Source organism: Lutra lutra, chromosome 1, assembly GCF_902655055.1.
Source record: "Lutra lutra chromosome 1, mLutLut1.2, whole genome shotgun sequence".
NCBI lineage: Eukaryota > Metazoa > Chordata > Mammalia > Carnivora > Mustelidae > Lutra > Lutra lutra.
The window spans coordinates 183,133,923-183,156,642 of record NC_062278.1 but is presented as its reverse complement, the minus strand read 5'-3'; the positions used below and the strand labels follow the sequence as shown (position 1 = coordinate 183,156,642).

Here is a 22,720-nt window from a genome sequence, read left to right as displayed (position 1 = left end):
TTTGGAGGGCACAATTTTTTTCCATTTACCAACATTAATATTTCAATATATATATGTTATATATATGTATTTGTTTTGAGCGGGAAAGAGAGCACACGTGTGCATGCAGGAGCTAGAGGGAGAGAGAGAATCTCAAGCAGGCTCCATGCCCAGCTTGGACCCCAAGACAAGGCTCAGTCTCATGACCATGAGATCATGACCTGAGCCAAAATCAAGTCAGACACTTAAATAACTGAGCCCCCAGACACCCATGTTTAATTTTTTTAATTGGAACCTTACATTGTGTATTTTATTCTGATCTTGTTCTAAAGATAGAGATTTTGCTTGTTTACATTGCCTTAGATTGATGGTATATAATGTGTCCTTGATATAAATTACATTGATAGAATTTATAAACACCAACTGAGGTAAGTTTTTGGAAAGAAATAAGCAAAGACCATGACAATAAAAGGGAGGGTGCTCCTTTGATGAGGTGGTCAAGGAAGCTCATTTTGCTGTTTAAAAGAGAAGGCGGTATCTACGCAAAGGGAAGACAGAGGACACAGTAAAAGTCCAGGATGTGAGCACAGCACTGGGTGTCTCAGGTAGAAAGAAGGAAAGGTGGTGGGTGCAGAAATCCCTAAACTTAAGGGTCAGGAGGCAGGGAGCATCTTCTAAACAGTGGTTGAAGTCCTGGAGAATGCTGGGAGGAATTCTGTGAGCGAGGAGCTGAGCTGTTCGTTGAGTTAAGAGCACTTCCAGGAAGCTGGGAGGTAATACCAACAAAGACAGAAGACAGTTTTCATCCATAGATGTCACTATGAAGACACGTCCCATGTCTAAGTGTGGCAAGAAGAACAAGGAGGACACCAGCCCAGCTCCTGCCCCAAGACTCCTGGGGGTGGGGAGGAAGAGCAGCCTCCACATGGGGGTCTGCTGGGGAGGTGACATCCTCACAAGGCTGCCATGTTTTCATGACGGCAAGACGTGAAGAGAATACCCTGAGAGAAGGCTGAACATGGAGTGGGTTTTCCTGAGGGTGTGGGGGAAGAGTTTGGGAGAGAAAGGAGAGATGAGGAGTCAGCTCAGATCATTAGTTCTTGGCTGTAGCCCAGAACTATTGGTGATTGTGCTACAACTGTACTAATAAGCAAACTCCAGTACCTCCCAAGACCCTCTGATTCAGAATCTCTTGTGGCGTGGAGGCTTGCATGTTAACAAGCACCTCCAATGACTAGGCTGTGTGAGCTGGGTAGGGGATCCCCCACACTAGATGGTATCTGGCGTTTCTTCCAGCACAAAACTGCAAGAGTGATGGGATTGGGGCTCAGGGCCCTAGCAGCGAGCAACAGGAAAGAAAGGGATTCAGTGAGCATTTCAAAGGCTGGCTCAAGGTGAGAATATGAGAGAGGCGGAGCAAGGCAAAGGTGATTGGAAATATTTTAAAGCCCTACATTAGGACTCTTTTGATTGCTAAGCTGTAAGTTTGTTTCCATGTGGCTTCAGCGAAAGGAAATGCACTGGCTTAAAAACTGAACTGTCTAGGGTGCCTGGGTGGCTCATTCACTTAAGTGTCCAACTCTTGATCTCGGCGCAGGTCATGATCTGAGGGTTGTGAGCTCAAGCCCCACGCTGCTTAAGATTTTCTTTCTCCATCTCCCTCTGCCCCCCTCCTACTTGTGCTCGCTCTCTTTCTTTCTCTCTTAAAAAATAAAAACAAAAAACAAAACCGTCCTCAGTTATGGTCACATGTACCTGGATGCGGGTAGGGCCAGCAAAGATGTGACCCACCACCTTTCGGCTCTGCTTTCTACTGTGTTGACTCCCATTCAGGCTCTACCAGTGTGGCGACCAAGATGGTTACCATCAGTTCCAGCTTTACCTGGAAGCTTCTCAAAATTCTGGACAGCAAGTGTCCGCCCCAGTCCCCTTTTATAAAGTATAAATAAGAATATAGTTAACCATCAGTCTGAACGATGCTACAATTCCCCACTGCCCATTCCCTGCCCAAACTGTGTAATTCAAGGGGTTAAGGAGTTTTAGGTTCATAGACTGGACTTCCCTTGATCTTCAAAGGGTCTCAAGTGACATTTGAGCGGTGCTGGGTGAAAGGCACACCATTTCAGTGCCCTTAAACTTGATTATTCATTGTGATCACAACACAAATGCTTACTGCCTGAAGCCTGAGGTTTTGAATGTAATGTGAGAGGTAACAGAGGGGGAGCAGCAAAGGTCTCATTAAATCCTAACCACTGATACTTGAACTGCCATCCGGAGAGGCCTTTATTTTTCTTTTTTAATACCTGTCCACCAGACACCAAGAAAGTCTGCAGTCCCCAGCCCCAGCTTTTTGCCCAAATCATGGAAGCCTGCAGAGAAGTAGCTTGTTAGGCTGCAGAGGAATGCAAGCCTTTTTTAATTAAAAAAAAAAAAAAATTGTTGGGGAGCCTGAGTGGCTCAGCCAGTTCAGTGTCTGACTCTTGGTTTTGGCTCAAGTCATGATCTCAGGGTCATGAGATTGAGTCCCGCATCAGCTCTGCTCAGCGTAGAGTTTACTTAAGAGTCTCTCTCCCTCCCTCCCCCTCTGCCCCTCTCCTTGCTTGCTAATGCACACATGTGCACACAACATTCTCTCTCTCTCCTATAAAATCTTTTTTAAAAGGGTGTTGCTGGGGGCACTTGGGTGCCTCCATTAGTTAAATGTCTGCCTTCAGATCAGGTCATGATCCCAGGGTCCTGGGATCCTTCTTGCTCACCGGGAAGCCTGCTTCTCCTTCTCCCTCTGCTGTACCCCTGCTTGTACTTTCTTTCTATCAAATAAATAAATTTTTTTTTAAAAATCTTAAAAAGAAAGAAAAGTAGTTCAAATAGTTTGGGCATACAAAAAATACAGATAACAACGTAATGAATTTCTGTGTACCTGGCACTCATCTTAAGAAATAAAAATTTAAATCCCAGAAATAACCATTATCCTGTATTTGATTTTTATCATCCTCCTGTATGTTTATTTTTACTACATAAGTCTATGAACAACATACAGTGCTATTTTGCTTGTTTTTAAGCTTCATCTAAATGGTATCATTCTATGGGGCACCTGGGTGGCTCAGTTGGCTAAGTGTCTGCCTTCACCTCTGGTCAGTGAGCATTTCAAAGGGCCCTGGGATCGATCCCTGCATCAGGCTCCCTGTTTAAAATTAGTATTATCCTTAGGTGCCTGGGTGGCTCAGTTGGTTAAGTGACTGCTTTTGGCTCAGGTCATGATCCTGGAGTCCCAGGATCAAGTCCCTCCTCAGGCTCCCTGTTCAATGGGGAGTCTGCTTCTCCCTCTGACTCTCCCCCGTCTCATGTTCTCATTCTCTCTCTCTCTCTCAAATAAATAAATAAGTTTTATTAATAAAATTAGTATTTTCCTGATTACTAAGGTTAAAGTTTTTTGTTCATGTAGAAGCCCAATAGGTAAAGCTAAACGGGGCCAAGTTATTTGCAATGGGGGCAGTGGTTCCTATTTAAGACAGCTGTGCTATTGGGTTGATTGTTTGAGTACCTTTGGATGAGACCAGTGTTCCCTAAATATTGAGCATAATTTAAGCAAACAAGTTTGCATGAAATCTCTTTTGTAGCATGTTTTGGCCAGATTTTTGCTCTTTTTTTAAATTGACTGTGATTTTTAGCATTATCTGTGACACATCCTTCCCATCGTTTTACATAAGTTAATTGGGAGCTGGCTTTAATAGTGGGTCTGAAAACTCGCCCACAGAGCTGAGGAAGAGAAGACATCTGAGTCCATTCAGCAGGGGTCCTTGAATTTACCAGGCGTGATCCTGATTTAGTACCTTTGCTCTGACTGTCTCCTCTGCCTGGAATGCTCCTTCCACAGAAATGCTCATGACTCACTTCCTCACCTCCTTCAAGTTGTCATCGGATTTCTCCATCTCAGTGAGGACTTTCCCAACTCTGCACTGTATAAAAATATCTACCAGCCTGTCAGCCACTGCCACATCCCTCTCTGCTCAAGGGTGTATTTCCTTCATAGCCCTTAGTCCTGGATAAATTTCTATGTAAGTTACTTAGTTACTGCTACTCCCTTCTTTGTCTTTCCCCTGCCACCCTTAGAATATAATTTCTGCAAGGGCAGACACCTTGTTCTGTTTCCTTCACTGCTGTCCTCGGGTAACTAGAACAGTGCCTGGCACGTAATCCTCAGTATCGATTTGTTGATTAATACATGGTCTGAAGTTAGCAGGAAAAAGAGAGCAGAGGAGAGCATTCCTGAGAAAGAGAGGGAAAGAGAGGGAGAGACAGACAGAACGCATGTGCCAAGACCTGGAGACAACCCACCAGTCTGCTAACCAGAAACTAAGACAGATGGAGAGGATGAGTATGTGTGACTATGACTGCGGTTATGAATGACTGTCCCCCCTAAGCTGGGGGTGCTGGAGGCAGTTGCAAGAGATGTATATAGGAGCTATGATCATCAGTTTGGACTCAATCTCAAGGACATCTAGGAGCCCTTACATTTATTTTAATCAAAAGAATAACACATTCTGATTTGCATTTTAGAAGAACTTCACTCTGACAGATGCTGGCGAGGATGCAGAGAAAGGGGAACCCTCCTATACTGTTGGTGGGAATGCAAGGTGGTGCAACCACTCTGGAAAACAGCATGGAGGTTCCTCAAAAAGTTGAAAATAGAGCTACCCTATGACCCAGCAATCACACTACTGGGTATTTACCCTAAAGATACAAATGTAGTGATCCGAAGGGACATGTGCCCCCGAATGTTTACAGCAACAATGTCCACAATAGCCAAACTGTGGAAAGAACCTAGATGTCCATCAACAGATGAATGGATAAAGAAGAGGTGGCATATATATATATACAATGGAATACTATGCAGCCATCAAAAGAAATGAAATCTTGCCATTTGCGATGATGTGGATGGAACTAGAGGGTATTATGCTTAGAGAAATAAGTCAATCAGAGAAAGACAACTATCATATGATCTCCCTGATATGAGGAAGTCGAGAGGCTACATGGGGGGGGTTGGGGGGGGTAGGAAAAGAATAAATGAAACAAGATGGGATCGGGAGGGAGACAAACCATAAGAGACTCTTAATCTCACAAAACAAACTGAGGGTTGCTGGGGGGAGAGGGGGAGGGAGAGGCTGGTGGGGTTATGGACATTGGGGAAGGTATGTGCTATGGTGAGTGCTGTGAAGTGTGTAAACCTGGCGATTCACAGACCTGTACCCCTGGGACTAATAATACATTATATGTTAATTAAAAATATTAAAAATTAAAAGAAAAAAAGAAGAACATCACTCTGGTGCCAATAAGAAGAAATCAGAGGGTGAGAGTTAAAGAATAAGACTGGAGGCAGGTGGCCCATATAGGGAGCCATCACAGTGGTTGAGGCGAGAGAAGCTGGTGGCTTCGTTGGGTAGCACAGGTGGGTGGAGAAAGTCAGACAACTTCAGGAAATACTTGGGACACCTCTAAGGTTATTCTGTGATCTGTGAAGTCAGCGGAATCCACTAAGCGCGCTCTGAAGTGATCAAATCGGAAAGCTGTCCGACGTGCTCCACCCACCTCTTCACCTACCTCCTGGTGAGAGCACTCTGGAGCAAGACTGCCATTATTCAACAGAGCAGCGGATAATGGAGCAGTGCACTGATTGGACTGGAAGGTTTTGGAAGGAAGGTAACATTCCATGTCCAAGTTTCCCTGGCCTCCAAGTCTTTTGTGCAAGTAAATTAGTTTCATTCGTCTCAGGGCACCTTTTCCAGGCCAACTCCTTCCAACTTGCCTGCAAATGTCTCTCAGTGGTGTGTTTGAGGCTTGGCTGCATCTCCTTGTCTGGAACAAATCTTTTATTACGAGGAAATAGCTGGATGATGATTCTGGACTCTTGGACCCTATTCCCCTCTCAGCTGTTGACTCAGTATTTGATACCTTGGTCATTTTCAGCTTAACCTGCCTCCTCTCCTGCCTGTTTCTCATTAACACAACTTACATACTGGAAGCCGAATTTCAAACCTACCACCTCAGCAATTTTGAGTGAGACAGTTAGGATTAACACCTGTTTCTCAAGACTCTCCCAAGATATGACGGAGGCACACATGTTATTTTCTCTGCTCACCTCCCAGACTCGCATGATTTTCCTTTGGTGCAGTGGTCATGCATTCCACCGCAACCTAAAACCATCCAGATGATGGGAATATCATGTTGCTTGTTTCACATGGGAAAGCCACAACCCACCCTCGTCTTGTTCATGTTGCATTCAAATCTAATTTGCGTGGCCCAAGTGAGCGTGAGCAGCACAGCCCCTTTGTCAGCTGTTGGAAGTTTAGCAATACTATTTCCATACACGGGCCATTCGGCAGCCAGCAGGCACTCGACAGCTGAGTGAGGCAGAAAAAGTCTCAGACACCTATGGCCATCCAAACAGTGACTCATCCTGCTATTGCCAGCATAAATATGGGAATAAATGGTATTTTTCTCCAAGCAGGAAGAATTGTCAAAATGCTTATCACTTTATAAATTATAACAGATTGTGCCTGTTCATGTTTTGAAATGTTCCAACTATTCACTAGCTGGGTGTTTTGTTTTGTTTTGTTTTTAATTTTATGAATTTATTAATAGCTTTAACTGTTTTGCTTCTTCCTAGGAGGCCTGGAGAACTCAGGAGTTTTCAGGCCGTGCTGCCTCCGGAGCTCTGGATCCATTTGGCTGTGGTGGCCTGTGGCAATCGTCTGGAGGAGACCCTGGTCATGCTCAAATCCGCTGTACTCTTTAGCCACAGGAAGATCCAGTTTCACATCTTCACAGAAGACTCTCTGAAGCCCGAGTTTGATAAGCAGGTAAATTTGTGGAAATGGCAGTGCCATAGTTACTAGTGCAGACAGACTGCATTGTGGGAAATGCATATCCCCCTTCGCTAATGAGATTCGCTGACCTTCGAGTTTTACTCCGCTGTGTGGCCATACACTCGACTCTGAGCCTTACTGTTATCATGGATCCTTTAGGGATACTTATGCCTACCTTGCAGAGATATTGTAAGGGTTCTATGAGATGACGCACTCGAAGCACTTGACCCAGGGCTTGAGCCCTCTGGTGTAATTAACATGGCTCTCATGTAGGGGATGGGTAGCCATCTACAAATCTCCTTTATATAGGTTTTTTGAATGACAAGTAATAAACGTTCATTAAAATAAATTCAAATGATACATATGCTGTACATTAAAAGGTAGGTGTCCTTGGTACCCTCAGTCCCACACAAGAAACTATCTGAGTTAGCTATTTTGAGTTATTCTTCCATATTTTTTTCATTTGCAGATGTGTATTTGTGTGTGTAATTATCTGTATGGATGCATGTATATGTGTGTAAATGTGTATTTGTTTGTATAAACATATACCTGTATAACACACAGGTAATATGTGCCCAGACTAAAATGTATTTCTTTTATTTTTTAAAAAGATTTTTAAAATTTATTTGAGACAGAGAAAGAGAGAGAGCATGCATGCACAGCGGGGAGGAGCAGAGGGAGAGGGAGAAGCAGGCCCCCTCCTGAGTAGGGAGCCCTATGTGGGGCTCGATCCCAACACCCCAGGATCATGACCTGAGCTGAAGGCAGACACTTAACCGGCTGAGCCAGCCAGGCGCCCCTGTATTTCTTTTATAAAATCAAGCTTGTTCTCTTTGTGTCCACCTGAACTTGGTTTTCCTACCTTAAAACCGTATTGTCAGGATTGTTCCAGGTCAGGTCTCAGATGTCCTCACCTTATCTTTTCTGGTGACTGTATAGTATTTTATTATGGGTTGGATCCCTGTTCAGTTGACTGTTCCTCTACTGAGAAACAAGGACTGATTTTTTTTTTTTTTTTTAACCAGTTCCTGAGGAGAGCTTTAGAAATACCTCTTCTCCCCAGTCTCGGGACTGGGAAGTTTGCAGAGTTTTGAGTTTAGAGTTTGTAAACCAAACTTTGCTTTGTCTTGGACGTTTGCCCTTATGGTAAGGCCTGTGTGCTGGCAGAGTGAGACGTGGTTCGTTTCGTATCCACTGACTTGTGTCAGCAGGGCCCCCTCCTGTCCCCAGGCTGGCTACACTAATGAGAAAGGCCAAAAGAAGCCTGTTGGGCAGAGAAAGGCTACTAACAGAAAGCTAGAAAATGGGTTGCGTTTTCTGAAGAAAACTATCCCCTTGACATCTTCACCAGGAGAAGCCAAATAGTCTCAAAGCTTTGAAATTGATTGGAAAATGCCTTGAAAAAAGATCTGAGTCAAAGGAAAGGGAAGAGGTTGGCACACACATGGTTTGCTTCTCTGCAGCTGTGGTTGAAAGGAGATGGCAATGATAATTACCATTTATCAAGGGCTTCTGATTTATAATTTACCACTCCTTAACTCTCACCAGAAGGCAGCAATCATGTCCCTCTTTTGCAGAGTTTTAGTGATTTGTTCATAGGTGTCAGCTCAAGGTCACAGCGTCAAACCTCCACCTGCTTAACCAGTGTGCCATTCTACCTCTGCAGCTAGCAGATAGAAGACTCATCTGAGAAACTCAGCTCCCCTGTATGCTTGCTACTTGATCTCAGGCAAGCCTTGTGGTCTCTCAGAGCTTCGGCTTCCCTGTCTGTAACTTGAAGCGAGCAACACTGATAGAAGAGCTAAGATCTCTGGAATCAGGATAGGCTAGGTCAGGCTACCTTAACACCTCCCGAAAACCTCAGACACTTTCCACGTGCCTGCTGCTTGTCTCACACAGGCTCTTAGGTCTGGGACTGAAGATGACAAAGATTATTCATGCTTTTTTTTTTAAATTTTTTTTAATTGTTTTTGGTAATCTCTACACCCAGCGTGGGGTTTGATCTCACAACCCTGAGGTCAAGAGTGGCATGTCCTCTCAGCTACACCAGCCATGTGCCCCAAGACTGTTCATGCTTTGCGTTGCACCTGCTGGAACACTTGGCCTCTGAAGTTCTTGGGATGCCATGCAGGAAAGAGAGAGACAAGTGGCTCACGACTGTGCATTTCACTCCCTCAACTTGACAGTGACACAAGTCTTTCCCATTCGCATTGAACTGCCCGGAAGCAGTCACAAGGCTCAACCAATGGCAAGAAGCTGAGAAGTGCTCAGTGTGCAGGAAGGGAGGAAACCGGCTGTGGACGAACCTTAGCAATGTGTTGCCCAATATCCATCTAGCAAGTATTAATTGAGTACCCACTGGGTGCTAGAGGCTGGGACAGGAGGATGGAGCCGAACAAAACAGATTTGAACTTAAAGAAGGTGAGGGGAAGGAAGATGTGTGTGTATAACTATGTGTATGAGGCAGAATGTATTTTCCAAAGAAGCTCTCAGTGGCCCCACCTTCTGTTATTCACACCCTGGCATGCTTCCCTCCTTCGCTGTCCCAAGGGTTGGCCTGTGTGACCAGCAGCATGGGAAAGACGCAATACTATGTCAGTTCTGTGATTAACGTTTAAAAAGGCACCACGCTTCCTATCTTGCCTGCACTCACTTTCTTTCCTGGATCACCTGCTGTGGGGTAAGCCGCTTTCATGTCAGAGCACCCCTTGGAGAGGCCTTCCTGGTAAGGAATCAGGGCTTCTTGTGACACTCATGGAAGTTAGCTTGGAGACAGAACCTCCTGTCCCGCCCAGCCTTCAGAGGACTGTGACCCCAGCCAGTAGTTGGACAACACCCTCATGAAAGCCACTGAGCCAGAGCAACCCAGCTTACAGATTTTTGACCCTAAGAAAGTACATGAAAGAATACATTTCCGTGGTTTCGATCCACTAAGTTTTGGGGATAATTTGTTAAAAGGTAATAGCCAATACTTATGCCTCTATATACATCATCTGTATGTATATATAAAATAGAGTATGCTACATAGAATGTTCACGTGACATTTGAGGCTAGAGAATGGAAAGAGCATAGCTTCTGCTGGCTTTCATGGAATGCCTGCCCCAGGAACCTGGCCAGCATGTGGTGAGTGAGCCCACACTAGCCCATTCGGAGAGATCGTATGGAGAGACCCACTCAGAGAAGAGCTGAGGTCCCTAGTCCCTAGCTGGCCTTAGTTGGCACACATGTGAATGGACTGGCATTCAGATGATTCCAGCCTTTAGGCTTTGAAGCTTCTAGCCGAGGCCCAGACATCATGCAGCAGTGTAAGCCACCCCCCCGCACCTCCCCCCGCCGCCACCTTCTATGCCTTGTCCAAATTCCTGATCCATGGAATCTATGAGCTTAATAGATGGTCGTTTTATACTGCTAAGTTTGGGGGTAATTTGCTATAAGCCATGGTAATTGGCACATTATAAATTGGGAACTAAATTGTATGGGAGAATCATTGAATTTGAAAAATCATTTGAATCGCTCTGGTGACTTTATCCCTGTGATGGCTCCTTTCCTCCGGTCTTTGTTAGATCAGTGGAGCTCAACCAACAAAGGAAATTGTAACAAGGTGTTAAAAGACAGGCAGGGCATCTGGCCTCGTCCCTTCCCATGCAGGGATTCTAGATAAAAAGTTTAGGTATAAAACCTTGTCTCTTATGGAAGTCACAGAACTTTCCTTAGTTTTGGTTGTTTCATCAGTACCGAAGGACAGAATGATCCTTGCTCTGTTACTGCAGAGCATACTTGTGAGGCTGAATCACATGATCTGTTTATTCTTTCATTCCACAGAGATTCTTTGGAACATCTCCTGTACCTTGTTAGCTTGAAAATAGAAGGGCAGGACCAGGTGGTTTTTATGTAGTCACAGGAGGTGCTGGTATGGAGAGGCAGGGTCTGCCACCCTTCGCAAGGGTCTTACTTCCAACCCTGAAGCATTGTGCGAATATCCAGTTTCTTTTGATAACTTCCTGCAAAGCTCAAGGCCACGTATCTTTGTTTTGTAAAAACAAAACAAAGTGCCAGCTGACCTCATGATTCCTCTGGAAACTGCTTTGTGGGTGAATTGTACTCTTTTTAAGGAGAATTTTTTAATTTTTAAGCCATGTAAATACAGTATGTCTGGAGCTATTTACCAAGTATAATGTTTAATATTTTGGAGTCTCATTTATTTTTGTCATCTCTCAATATAGGAGCTGCAAATGCCAGCTGGTTGATTTCCTAGCGGCTCCTGGCAGCTCGGGAATCAGACATGTGCTTGAGGTTTGGCGCATCTGTGCCAAAAAAAGTGGGAAAAGTGGGACACCAAAGGGGGGTGACCACCAATCCATTCTGGTGATGGGTGGGGCCAGCGGGATGGCAACATCCTGTGTGTGTGTGTGTGTGTGTCCTCTGCCATAGGAAAGGTATCAAGGAGAACTTGCGGCTGGAGCTGGTATACTATTCAAACACGAGCATTGAAACAAATGTAAATGGACTGAACATTCCAGTTAAAAGACACAGATTGGCAAAGGCAGATAAACCCTTCTGGGAGATCAAAGAGTCAGGGAAACCAGTAGACCTCCAGGACCTTCCCATTCTCCTTCGAGGGCTGATTTTGGGCTGCTGTGGCAAGGCACATTTGGACTGAATATTTGTCCCTGGTGTCCATTCTGATGGGTCAGTGTTGTCGCTCTGTGTACAGCCAGTGTCGGTTCTGATGAGTCAGTGCAGGTGTGCCAGTATTTGTGCCTGGTGGGGGTTCTGATCAGAGAGTGGGCCTTCATAAATTAGTTATCAAATACTTTGTCACTCCTCCTCTTTCTCCTTCTGAGATTTCTCTCTCATATATCCATCTCAAAGTTGCAAATTTAAAGCATGATCAGTGGTATGTTTCTTCAAACATTTTTATGTGACTGTATAAGCAATATATGTACAGTGCAAAAAAAAGTCATGAAATTATAAATTTAAAAAATCAACCATCCTAATGGTCAGGGAGAGTAATATTGGTAGATTTACTTATATTCCTTTTCTTTTTGTATGAATATCAAAAATAGGATCATCTTCTATATTCCCTTTTATATCACTAAGTCTTATATTACTAAATTTCTTCTAAAACTGGGGTTGTCCAGCTTTTTCTGTGTGGTCTTGTAGCTACTCAATTCTGACATTGAGTGTGAAAGCAGCCATAGAAATATGTACACAATTAAGTGTGACATTGTTCCAATAAAACTTTTATTTATGGACTCTGAAATTCAAGTCTCATGTGACTTATAAATGTCACAAAATATTACTCTTGTTTTTACTTTTTTCAGCTATTTAAAAGTGTCTAATCATTCTTGGCTTGTGTGGTTTTCATAGCAGGCTGGATTTAGTTCTTGTCCTACCAACGGTCAGCAAACCCTTCCTGTACGATGTCACATTCTGTCATGTAGACATTCCTTGGAGCTTATTTAACCAAATTGCTGTTTAGGTTGTTTCTAACTTTGCTCTGTTACAGACAACATTATGATAAACAACCTTGCCATAAATGTGAGTGGACTTTGGGAATTTTTTCTTACAAGTAGGACTTTTGTGTCCATGGGGAAACATTAACTCGAAAATGTAAGAAGATACACAGATGGCAGATAAGTGTACAGAAGGAGACTCCACATCACACATTATTGGGGAACTGCAGAGGAAAACAATGAGATACCACTACACACCTATTAGAATGGCTAAAATCCACAACATGCTGCTGAGGGTGTGTGGCAAGAGAAAATCTCACTCGTCACTGTGGGAATGCAAGATGCTACAGCCGCTTTGGAGAGCAGCTTGACACATTCTTAAAAAACCTAACTGTAGACCAACCATACAGTCCAGCTATCGCACTCTTTGGTATTTACCTAGAGGAGCTGAAAAGTTGTCCGCACAAAAACTACACATCAATGTTTATGCAGCTTTATTTGTAATCACCCCAAACTGAAAGCAACCATGATACCCTTCTATGGGTAAATGTATAAACAAACCATTGTATATCCATACAAGGGAATATTATTCGGTGATAAAAAATAAATGAGGTACCCATCCACCAAAAGACATGGAGGAGACTTCAGTGCATATTTCTTGTATAGGAAGCCAATCTGAATAGGCTTTATACTCTCTGATTCCCACTATATGACATTCTGGAAAGGGCAAAACTAAGAGACAGCAAGATAATTAGTGGTTGTAAGAATTCAGTGGGAGGGAAGGAGGAAGGGGTGAATAGGTGGAACGGAGGAGATATCTGGGGTGCTGAAACTACTCTGTAATGGTAGATACCTGACATTATACATCTGTCAAAATCCATAGAATGTACAACTCAAAGAATGAAACCTAATGTAAGTTATGGATTTTACTCATTAATATATTGATATTGGTTCATCAGTTTTAACAAACATACCACAGTAATGCAAGACATAGGTAACAGGGGAAAGTGCAGGGGTCGGGGGGAGGGCAGATGGGAACTCTGTGCTTCCTGCTCAATTTTCCTGTAAGCATAAAACTGCTCTAAAAAATAAAACTCATAAATTAATTTTGTTATTGATATTAACATATGCAAAGTAAATATACTCACTGGAAAATTTTAAAAGAACACAGAAATATAAACTTAGAAAATGACACCACCACCACCACCACTTCCACAGGTGTCTACTTTTAACAGTTTAGCATCAGGGACACCTGGATGGCTCAGTTGGTTAAGTGTCTGCCTTCTGCTCAGGTCATGGTCCTGGGGTCCTCGGATGAAGCCCCACGTTGGGCTGCCTGCTCAGTGGGGAGTCTGCTTCTCCCCCTCCCTCTGCCTGCTGCTCCCCATGCTCGTGCTCTCTCTCTCTCTCAAACACAAGCTTGAGCTTGGGCACAAATAATAAATAAAGTCTTAAAAAAAAACCCAAAAATCAGTTTAGTGTCTATCTGTTGAGATTTTTCTCTCCATATAAAATATATGTGCATATATTTTTCCTTTAAGACAGAAACATTATAAAATCTTTTGCATTTTATTTTTTATTTTTAATAATAAACATCTTTATAACAAATTTTATAACAAAATTCTTAATAAACTTATTTATTTAAACATAAATTTTATAATAAAAGGTTTTTTATAATAAACATTTTTCCTTATCAGCACATATAGATCTACTTTATTTTAACTATTACAATAGTCTATTGTATAGTTCCATAATAATTAATTTTCCCAGTTCCTAACTATTGAGCATTTAGTTTGTTCACAAAGGTTTTTTTTTTTTTTTTCTTAATTACAAATGAGACTTTGTTGAAAATCTTGTGCCTTTATCTTTTGGGGTTTGTTGTTCCCAATTTCAAATTTCCCTCTTGGAAGTTTATTCAAATTTACACTCCCCTTGTGCTGTTTATGTGCCAGTCTCCCAACATCCTTGAAAACTCTGGATGTTATTTTTTTTAATTCTAGCCATAGTCTTTCATTCATTGAGCATTAATCATGGTGGTGAAGTTAGACATTCTGTGTAAGGTGCCTGAATAATTTCCACTTGAACATCCAGAAGCTTCAGGTGTTTTCCATATCTCTGGGGCCTAATCACCCTCCCCTTGTCTTGCTTGTTTTTTAGTTACGACAGTGGCCTGACTCGTATACAAAGAAGTTTGAGCACAGAATCTACCCCATCACGTTTTCGGTTGGAAACCCTCAGGAATGGAAGAAATTATTCAAACCCTGTGCTGCTCAGAGACTCTTTCTTCCGGTAGGAACACGAGCTTTTACTAAAATGCTGCTCGGGAGAGGATTGTTCTTGGAAACATGGTGAAATTAACTGGTGTGTGTCTAAAAACATTTTACTTAGAGCTGAAAATGTGTTTATCTTGGATTCTGCAGTTGATTCTCTTAGTGTTCCGGTATAGGGGATTCTTGTGTTCAAGAAGTTGTCTGTCCCAAAGATTGAGGGACTGAGAGCATCCAAAGCATGTCTTGGATTATGGGTCTTTGTGACTTTGTTTCACCTTTATGAGCTGTCTGAACCTCAGTAAATCCCCCACCTTCACTAGTCCTCATGTTCCTCCAGAGGTTTGACACATAGTTGGCCCTCAATAAATGGTAGCTTTGATGATTATTCTCTGGTAACAATAACTATTACCAGATGTAGCCATGTTAGGGGATAATTCAAAAACAGTCCAGAGTTCTGGTTCAGACTCTCAGTTTTGAATTTTTTAATTAAACATTTGTGTTACCTTTTTAAAAATCCTAAGTAGAAAAATCACTGAAGATAGATTCTAGGTTCTAGAATAGGTTCTAGGCCTTGGGTTAGTGATACCAATATGGCAGCAAACAAGTCAGTCACAGCTTTGCTCCCTTGGAGTTTGAGCCTAGCATTGAATAGGTAATTGGAAGTATGATCTGTGTTGAAGTCTCGTGGGCATATGTAATTTGGGGTTCCACGCTGGTGAGTGAGAGGTCATAGAAGGTTCTTTGGGGACATGGCATTTATGCTGAGGCATGAATGTGCCAGTCTCCCAACATCCTTGACAAGAAGGATCCTTCAGAAGAAGCAGGGATCACTGAGTGATAAGGGCCTGGTTAGTAATGAGAGAGAAGAGAGTACCAAGCAGATGGAACAATACGTTCAAAGGCCATGAGTTGGAAAGGAACATCCTTAAGAAAATAAAAGAAGGTAGAGTAACCAGAAAATAGGGTGATGTGGGATTAAAGAGGTCAGCAGGGGTTGGATTGTTTGGTCTTTGTGTTAAGGGCATTGAGAAGCCATTGACTGATTTCTAGTATGTAACTGGGATGATCTGGCTTGTGTTTTAAAGAGGACACCCTATTCATTGCAGTGTGGACAGTGGAATCACTAGGCCAATTACTGATTATATGGATATGTTGAGGGCCTTAAAGATGGATTCAGAACCTGCCTGAGAAAGAGAATTTACCAGTCCTCATGATTGGCTTGCTGTCAGAGTTGGAAGTAGAGTGAGGTGAGAAGGATTTCCCCCAGGTCTCTGACCTGAGCAACTAGTAAGGCTGATCTGTTTAAAATTGCCAATATTCAGCTATTTATGAGCTATGGAAAAAGGCAGTTTGTTAGGGTTCATCCTACTCAATGGATGGTGATCTTTGGAGAGATGGAAAAGACTGTTTTCATGGAATGAGGTGAGTTTAACTTGGGTCATATTTTTATTTTGAGGTGCCTGGGAGATGGCTATGTGGAGAAGTCTTACCATCTGTTAGTTTCAAACCCTAAATGGCAAATGGCCATTTTAGCATTTCCTACCCAGAACCTGTGAGAAGACCTCCGCACAGGCTTACTCACTCATTAAGTGACCTGTCTGTCACACACCACAGACCATCATGTGAGATGGGAGTCATTTCATAAAAGTGTAGGTAAGGGGGCGCCTGGGTGGCTCAGTGGGTTAAGCCGCTGCCTTCGGCTCAGGTCATGATCCCAGGTCCTGGGTTCGAGCCCCGCGTCGGCTTTCTGCTCAGCAGGGAGCCTGCTTCCTCCTCTCTCTCTGCCTGCCTCTCTGCCTACTTGTGATTTCTCTCTGTCAAATAAATAAATAAAATCTTAAAAAAAAAAAAAAAATTAAAAAAAAAAAAAAAAAAGTGTAGGTAAGGACAGACTACCTCAAACTGGAACTAAAAATCTGTAGGTGGAAGATAAAAAACTTAGTTACCATTTCAGAAGATGAGAAAAAATGTCAGGTTTCTTCTTGTCTCTGTTTTAGAGGGAAAAATGTATTCAAAAACCAAAGCTACTATTGCAGAATTTTCTTTCCATCCTATCCAAAAAATATAAGCAACCCAGTAGAACCACATTTGAATGTTCCCTGACCTTGAGTTGTGACTTTATCACCACCTAGTAAAAAAACAAACTTACCACATGATCGTTTCCATTCATTCACAGCTAAGTAAGTGTTCCATTTTGAATGACAAATGATTGCTGGCATTCCTTATCTGCTTTTGATAATGGAAACTAGCCCTCCCTAAAAATAATAAAGAGAGATTGAAGTTGACAGGACATTTACCTTCTCCGAGTCATATATCATAACAGCAGATTATGAACATAGCATTTTTGGGCTTCAGTAGAATATATTGATCCTCAGGGTAATTTGAAATAAAGTCTAGGTGATGTTTTCCTTGAAATTCATCTCTGTAGAACCAACTCAAATATTCTGCTGAGGCAGCAGAGTGAATATGGAGATCCCAAAATGCAAACATTCTAGCAAGTGATGGGTCAGTCGATTGCAGGCCACAATCTCACCCATATTCTCATCTACCCCAAGCCTGTAAGAAAAAAAGAAAAAAGAAAAAACCCTTCTCACATAAGATTTTACTATCAGAATAAGATCAGAGTACAAGTCTGCAACTCAAGCGTATTAGATTCTCAAGTACAATTAGTGGAACTCAGATCCTACCAATTCATGATTTATGAAGTCCTAGAAACCAGTGGACATTTAATTTTCTATTTCTGTGAATAATGGTCCAAAGAGCAGGACCATTATTAGTGCAAAGTAAACTACAGATGGCTTGTAAGCTCTCTAAGATGCATACTGCTCTCGGGTAACTCAGAAGCTTAAAGTATTTAAAACAATCTGCTGATTACAAACAAATCAAATCTGTTCATTAAAATTTATTCTGGGGGGTGGTGCCTGGGTGTCTCAGTGGGTTAAGCCGCTGTCATTGGCTCAGGTCATGATCTCAGGGCCCTGGGATCAAGCCCCACATCGGCTCTCTGCTCAGCAGGGAGTCTGCTTCCCTTTCTCTCTCTCTGCCTGCTTGTGATCTCTGTCAAATAAATAAATAAAATCTTAAAAAAAAATTTATTCTGGGGTACTTTTCCCCTTTTCTTTAGTAACAGCCATAAAGCTTTCACTATTGTAAAAATAATTGAGTGTCATGAATTCACCTCACCTCTCTCCCATTTAATTGGAAGTAGTGAGATTTTTTTGATGGATCTATACATTTTGTTACACACTTGCCACCTTGATTCCAAAAACCACTAATTGTGGTTTTCCTGGAATCCTAGAGATATCCCAAACATGACCAAGATCACTGAATTGCAGAATCTTCAGAGACTTTACTGGCAAGCAGCACCCAGTATGGAAATATACATTAGGTTAAGGTGCTTTGTAAGTCTTACCCAGGGAGAAAGGCCTTTTTATTTTTTATTTTTTTAAAAGATTTTATTTATTTTTTTCGACAGAGAGAAATCACAAGTAGGCAGAGAGGCAGGCAGACAGAGAGAGAGGAGGAAGCAGGCTCCCTGCTGAGCAGAGACACCCCCCCCCCAATGTGGGGCTCCATCCTAGGACTCTGGGATCATGACCTGAGCCAAAGGCAGAGGCTTTAACCCACTGAGCCACCCAGGTGCCCCGAGAAAGGCCTTTTTAAACCAAGTTTTGATAAATGCCAATATTATAATAATGTCTGATGTTTTTTCTGTTTCCAACACGTGCCATAAGCATCTATCTCAAAGGAAGGAATTAGGGAAGAATATTGACCTGAGAGGTAGGATAAAATTGCTTACAGCCCTGACCTATAAATTATCCCAGACTTCTCTGGATATTTCTGTATTTCTAACAAACTCAACCCATCTTTTACTATTTCAAAGGAATATCCTACCAAGTAAATAAAAATCTTAGATTACCTAGATTTTCTTCATCTCATCAAGAATAACAATATATAGGGGTGAGTGGGTGGTGCAGTCAGTTAAGTGCTAACTCTTGGTTTCAGCTCAGGGGGTAATCTTAGGGTCGTGAGATTGAGCCCCACATTGGGCTCTGCACTCAGTGTGGGACTCTCTCTCCTTCTCTGCCCCTCCTTACTTTCCCCCAACCTCAAATAAATAAAATAAATCTTTTTTTAAAAAGAGTAACAAGGGTGCCTGGATGGCTCAGTCGGTTAAGCCACCGCCTTCGGCTCAGGTCATGATCCCAGGGTCCTGGGATTTTGTCCCACATCGGGCTCTCTGCTCGTCCGGGAGCCTGCTTCTCTCTCTGCCTCTGCCTGCCGTTCTGCCTGCCTGTGCGCTTGCACACTCTTGCTCTCTGAGAAATAAATACATAAATAAAATCTTAAAAAAAAAAAAAACTTTCTGCAGAGAAGAATGAATACACAGATCTTTCTCTTAAAAAAACAAGTAACAATACATAATCTTCCCTTTTTCCACTTATAGTTTGTTTAAAGAGGTTTGTAACTAGCTCCAATATTTGGAAAACGATATGCTTACAAGAGATATTCTAATGAATCAGCTACAGGCTAATGGAAAAGAGAGATTACCTGACTTATAAGAACTTTCTATAATTAAGGTCAGGCGTCTATACTATTCTTAATATTATAACTCAGCATTAGCAGTCAACATTGAGTCTTCCTTGGAACCAACCCTTTAGATGTCAACAAATATTGACAGATGTATAGGAACATATTAAAAATCTTTATTAAGAAGAACATCTATTAGAATCACCATAAATGATGTCTCTATATTTCATTAAGCATCAAGAAGCCATAAATTATTGGGACAAGGTGAGCTATCAAAAAGGTCATATAAAAATGACCCTAGATACCAATTTTGTTGAACAAGCTTTCCAAAGTCCTTATCATTTACTCACACATTATTAAAGGTTTGACATTCAGGATATTAGTTACAACTCTTAGTTACATGTAAGAAACTCAATTTCAACTAGCTAAGGAAAAAAGGAAACTTTTTGGCTTATCTGACGGTGAAGTCCAGATGATCCCAAGTGTAGGGCTGATCCAGGGACTCCCGTGATGTCACCCAGGCTCTCCGTGTCCCTCCCTCTGTTCCTTGCAAGGCTCACTCCAGGAACATAATGATTGCTTGAAGCAACCTGAGATCCAAAGTCTAGAAGCTTAGTTTAGCAGAAAAAATACTGGGAAGGGTGGCTATTTACAAAATGGTGGCAGAAGAGCTCTGTGGAAATGCTCCCCAGCAAGACAGGTAGAACTGGTGAAAATCATTTTTTTAAGGATTTTATTTACTCATTCATTCATTCATTCATTCATTTAAGAGAGAGAGAACATGAGTGGAAGGAGGAAGTGGAGGAGGGAGTGGAAGGGAGAAAGAATCTCAAGCAGACTCCACACTGGGCGTGTACCTGACATGTGGCTCAATCTCATGGCCCTGAGATCATGACCTGAGCTGAAACCAAGAGTCAGACACTTAACCAACTGAGCCACCCAGGCAACCCTGGTGAAAATTATTTTTAAAACAATTATCTAGACTCTTTGGACATTGTGCTAAGGGCCTAAGCAAACGAGGAAACAGATTATTCAAGAAAATGTAATGTAACCAAGTCTAAGCTTGTTCTACTCAATTGCATGACAAGTCTAGAGGCACGATGTTGGGGTAAAGAAAGTGACTTTATCTGGAAATGTGGCAAACCAAGGAGATACAGACTATTATCCTAAACAACCTTCTCCCCTTAGCATGAAATTCAAGTTTCTTTTATGTTAGCAAAGCAGGGGAAGCAAAAGGGGGTTGGAGTCAGAAGGTAACTGATGCCTGGTCATAAAACTTGTTTGTCCTTGGTCAGTTGATCTTTGTGTACAGGAATCTGATCATGTCATTCCTATAAACATTAAGCATAGCATAGTCAATTCTATATGTGCTTTCTTATCTCCTTGGGTGAGGTAGGTTTTCGGTAGAAAGCAGTTTTTGCAAATATTAGCTGTAATATGAAATACTAGCGGATCATGACCTAAGCAAAATCTCTTTGATGATTAACATGCCTACGTACATGCAGGGCTAAAGCAGAAGTTTCTAAGCTGTAGGTCGCAGCAGCAAGGGAGATAGAAGCAACGTGGAGTCAGACATGCTGGGTTTTTTTCCCTGATACACTAAAACTTGGTAAGAAAGAGGGAGAATCTATTATATGTTAATAAAAATAATTTAAAAATAAATAAATAAAAAGAGGGAAAATCTGTGACATTTGAACCACAACTTACTCCCTCCTTCTCCCCCTTGCAACTCAGCATGATGGAAGGTCAGCTTCAGACAATTCAGTCAAGAATACAGGGATCCTTTTCTCCCCAACTCCCCGTTGAGGGATATGGTACTGCCTTAGGAGGGCCAGGTCATCAGCAGTTCTCATCTCTGCATCACAGAGTTTAAGTTCCAGGCAAATGTGGCCAATGTTCTGCAGCTTCCATAATTAAGAGGAAGATGGTAGCTTCATGAGAGCAAGAAACTAAAACAGAGGCTGGTTCATTTATAAAGGAGAACCAGGGAAAGAGACAGATCAAAAAGCACCTTCGTGGTGGCAGAACAATGTTCAAAGACTGGCCTTAAAAATTAATCCTGCAAATGAGCCTAAATTTAATTGTAGCAGGTGGAGAAGCAATTTGTGCCTCAAAAACGATAGAGCAATCAGCTGGCAATTCATGGAGGCTAATAGCTGGGTGTAATACCAACAGCGACAGACAGCGTAACAGAAAGATTGGAGAAAGTGTCAGTGAAAGATAGGTGATAAAACCACTGTCATTTCAGGGTGACTGTACGCATGCCCAAAGCTGCACCCACTGAGGAACAACATCGCAGGCTGCATGCAGTGGGTGGACCTCACTAAACTAGTCCAGACAAGATGCTGAACAAATACTTGAGCAAACAACATCAATAAGCCCTGTAGGCTGGAGTTGCTAAAATATATGACCTAACATATCCTAGGCTGTATTATCATGCTATCATTTATTAACATGCTAAATATATTATCCAGGTTTTTTCATCAAAGAAGTATGAGGCGTTCAAAGAAACAGGAAAGTGTGACTCATTCATGGGGAAAAAAATGCAAGCAATAGAAGATGCCTGTGATAGGACCCAGATGTCAGATTTAGTAGAAAAATATTTCATCCTTTGCTGGGGTCTTATCCCTGGGGGACAGAGTACAACACTGGGGTCTGCTGGCATGGGCTCAGGACCTGTGGGCACTGGCCTGGTCCCTAAAGGTCTGACGAGGCGGGTAGTGACACCACCACTGCACAGGCCCCACCCCTCCTCAGCTGTCAGTAATTAAAAGCAATCTAACACATATAAACACACACACACACACACAAATAGAAAGACTTCAAAGCAGCCACTATAAATACGTTCATGCAACAAGAGGAAACCATGCTTGAAGAAGTAAATTAATTAAGGAGGCCTCATGATGTGCTGAGCACTAGGTGTTATATGCAACTGATGAATTATTGAACACTACATCTGAAACTAATGATGTACTATATATTGACTAATTGAATTTAAATTAAAAAAGTAAAGTAAGATATGATGACAGTGTTTCATGAGATTAAGAATATCAACAAAGAGATGAAAATTATTTTTAAAAAGAGGTAATTGAAAATTCTGGAATTAGAAGGTACAATGAATGATTGAAGTGAAAAATCATTAAAGGACCTCACAGCTGATTTGAAATTAAAGTAGAAAGAATTGGTAAATTTGAAGATAATCAATAAAGTTCACTCAATCCAAGGAATAGGGAAAAATAATGAATAAAATTGAACAGAGACTGAGAGAAATATGCAACACATCAGGCACACAGCATATGCACGATGGGAGTGCCAGAAGGAGAGCAGAAAGAGAAAGGAATAGGAAAAAGCTATTTGAAGAAATAATGGTTGAAAACTTGCAAATTTGATGAAAAACAATGTATACATCAAAGTTCAAAGAATTCTAAGATAAACTCAAAGAGATCCACATGGAGATAAATCATAATAAAAAATCCTGAAAGAGATAAAGTCTTAAAAGCAGAAATAGAAAAACAACTTGTTACATACAAAGGAACTTCTTTAAGATTAACAGCAAATTTCTCATCAGATACTTGTGGAGGGCAGAAGGCCATCGGGTGACATATTTGAAGTGCCAAAA

The 22,720-nt window shown here is 41.9% G+C and overlaps 1 protein-coding gene across 1 annotated transcript in view; it reads left to right on the top strand.

The window, feature by feature from the left end:
• GXYLT2 (glucoside xylosyltransferase 2) overlaps positions 1-22,720 on the top strand; it is a 94,922-nt gene that overhangs the window by 16,640 nt on the left and 55,562 nt on the right. The window contains 2 exon segments of the mRNA XM_047746796.1: positions 6,647-6,839; positions 14,459-14,590. Coding sequence (XP_047602752.1) covers positions 6,647-6,839; positions 14,459-14,590 — 325 coding nt within the window.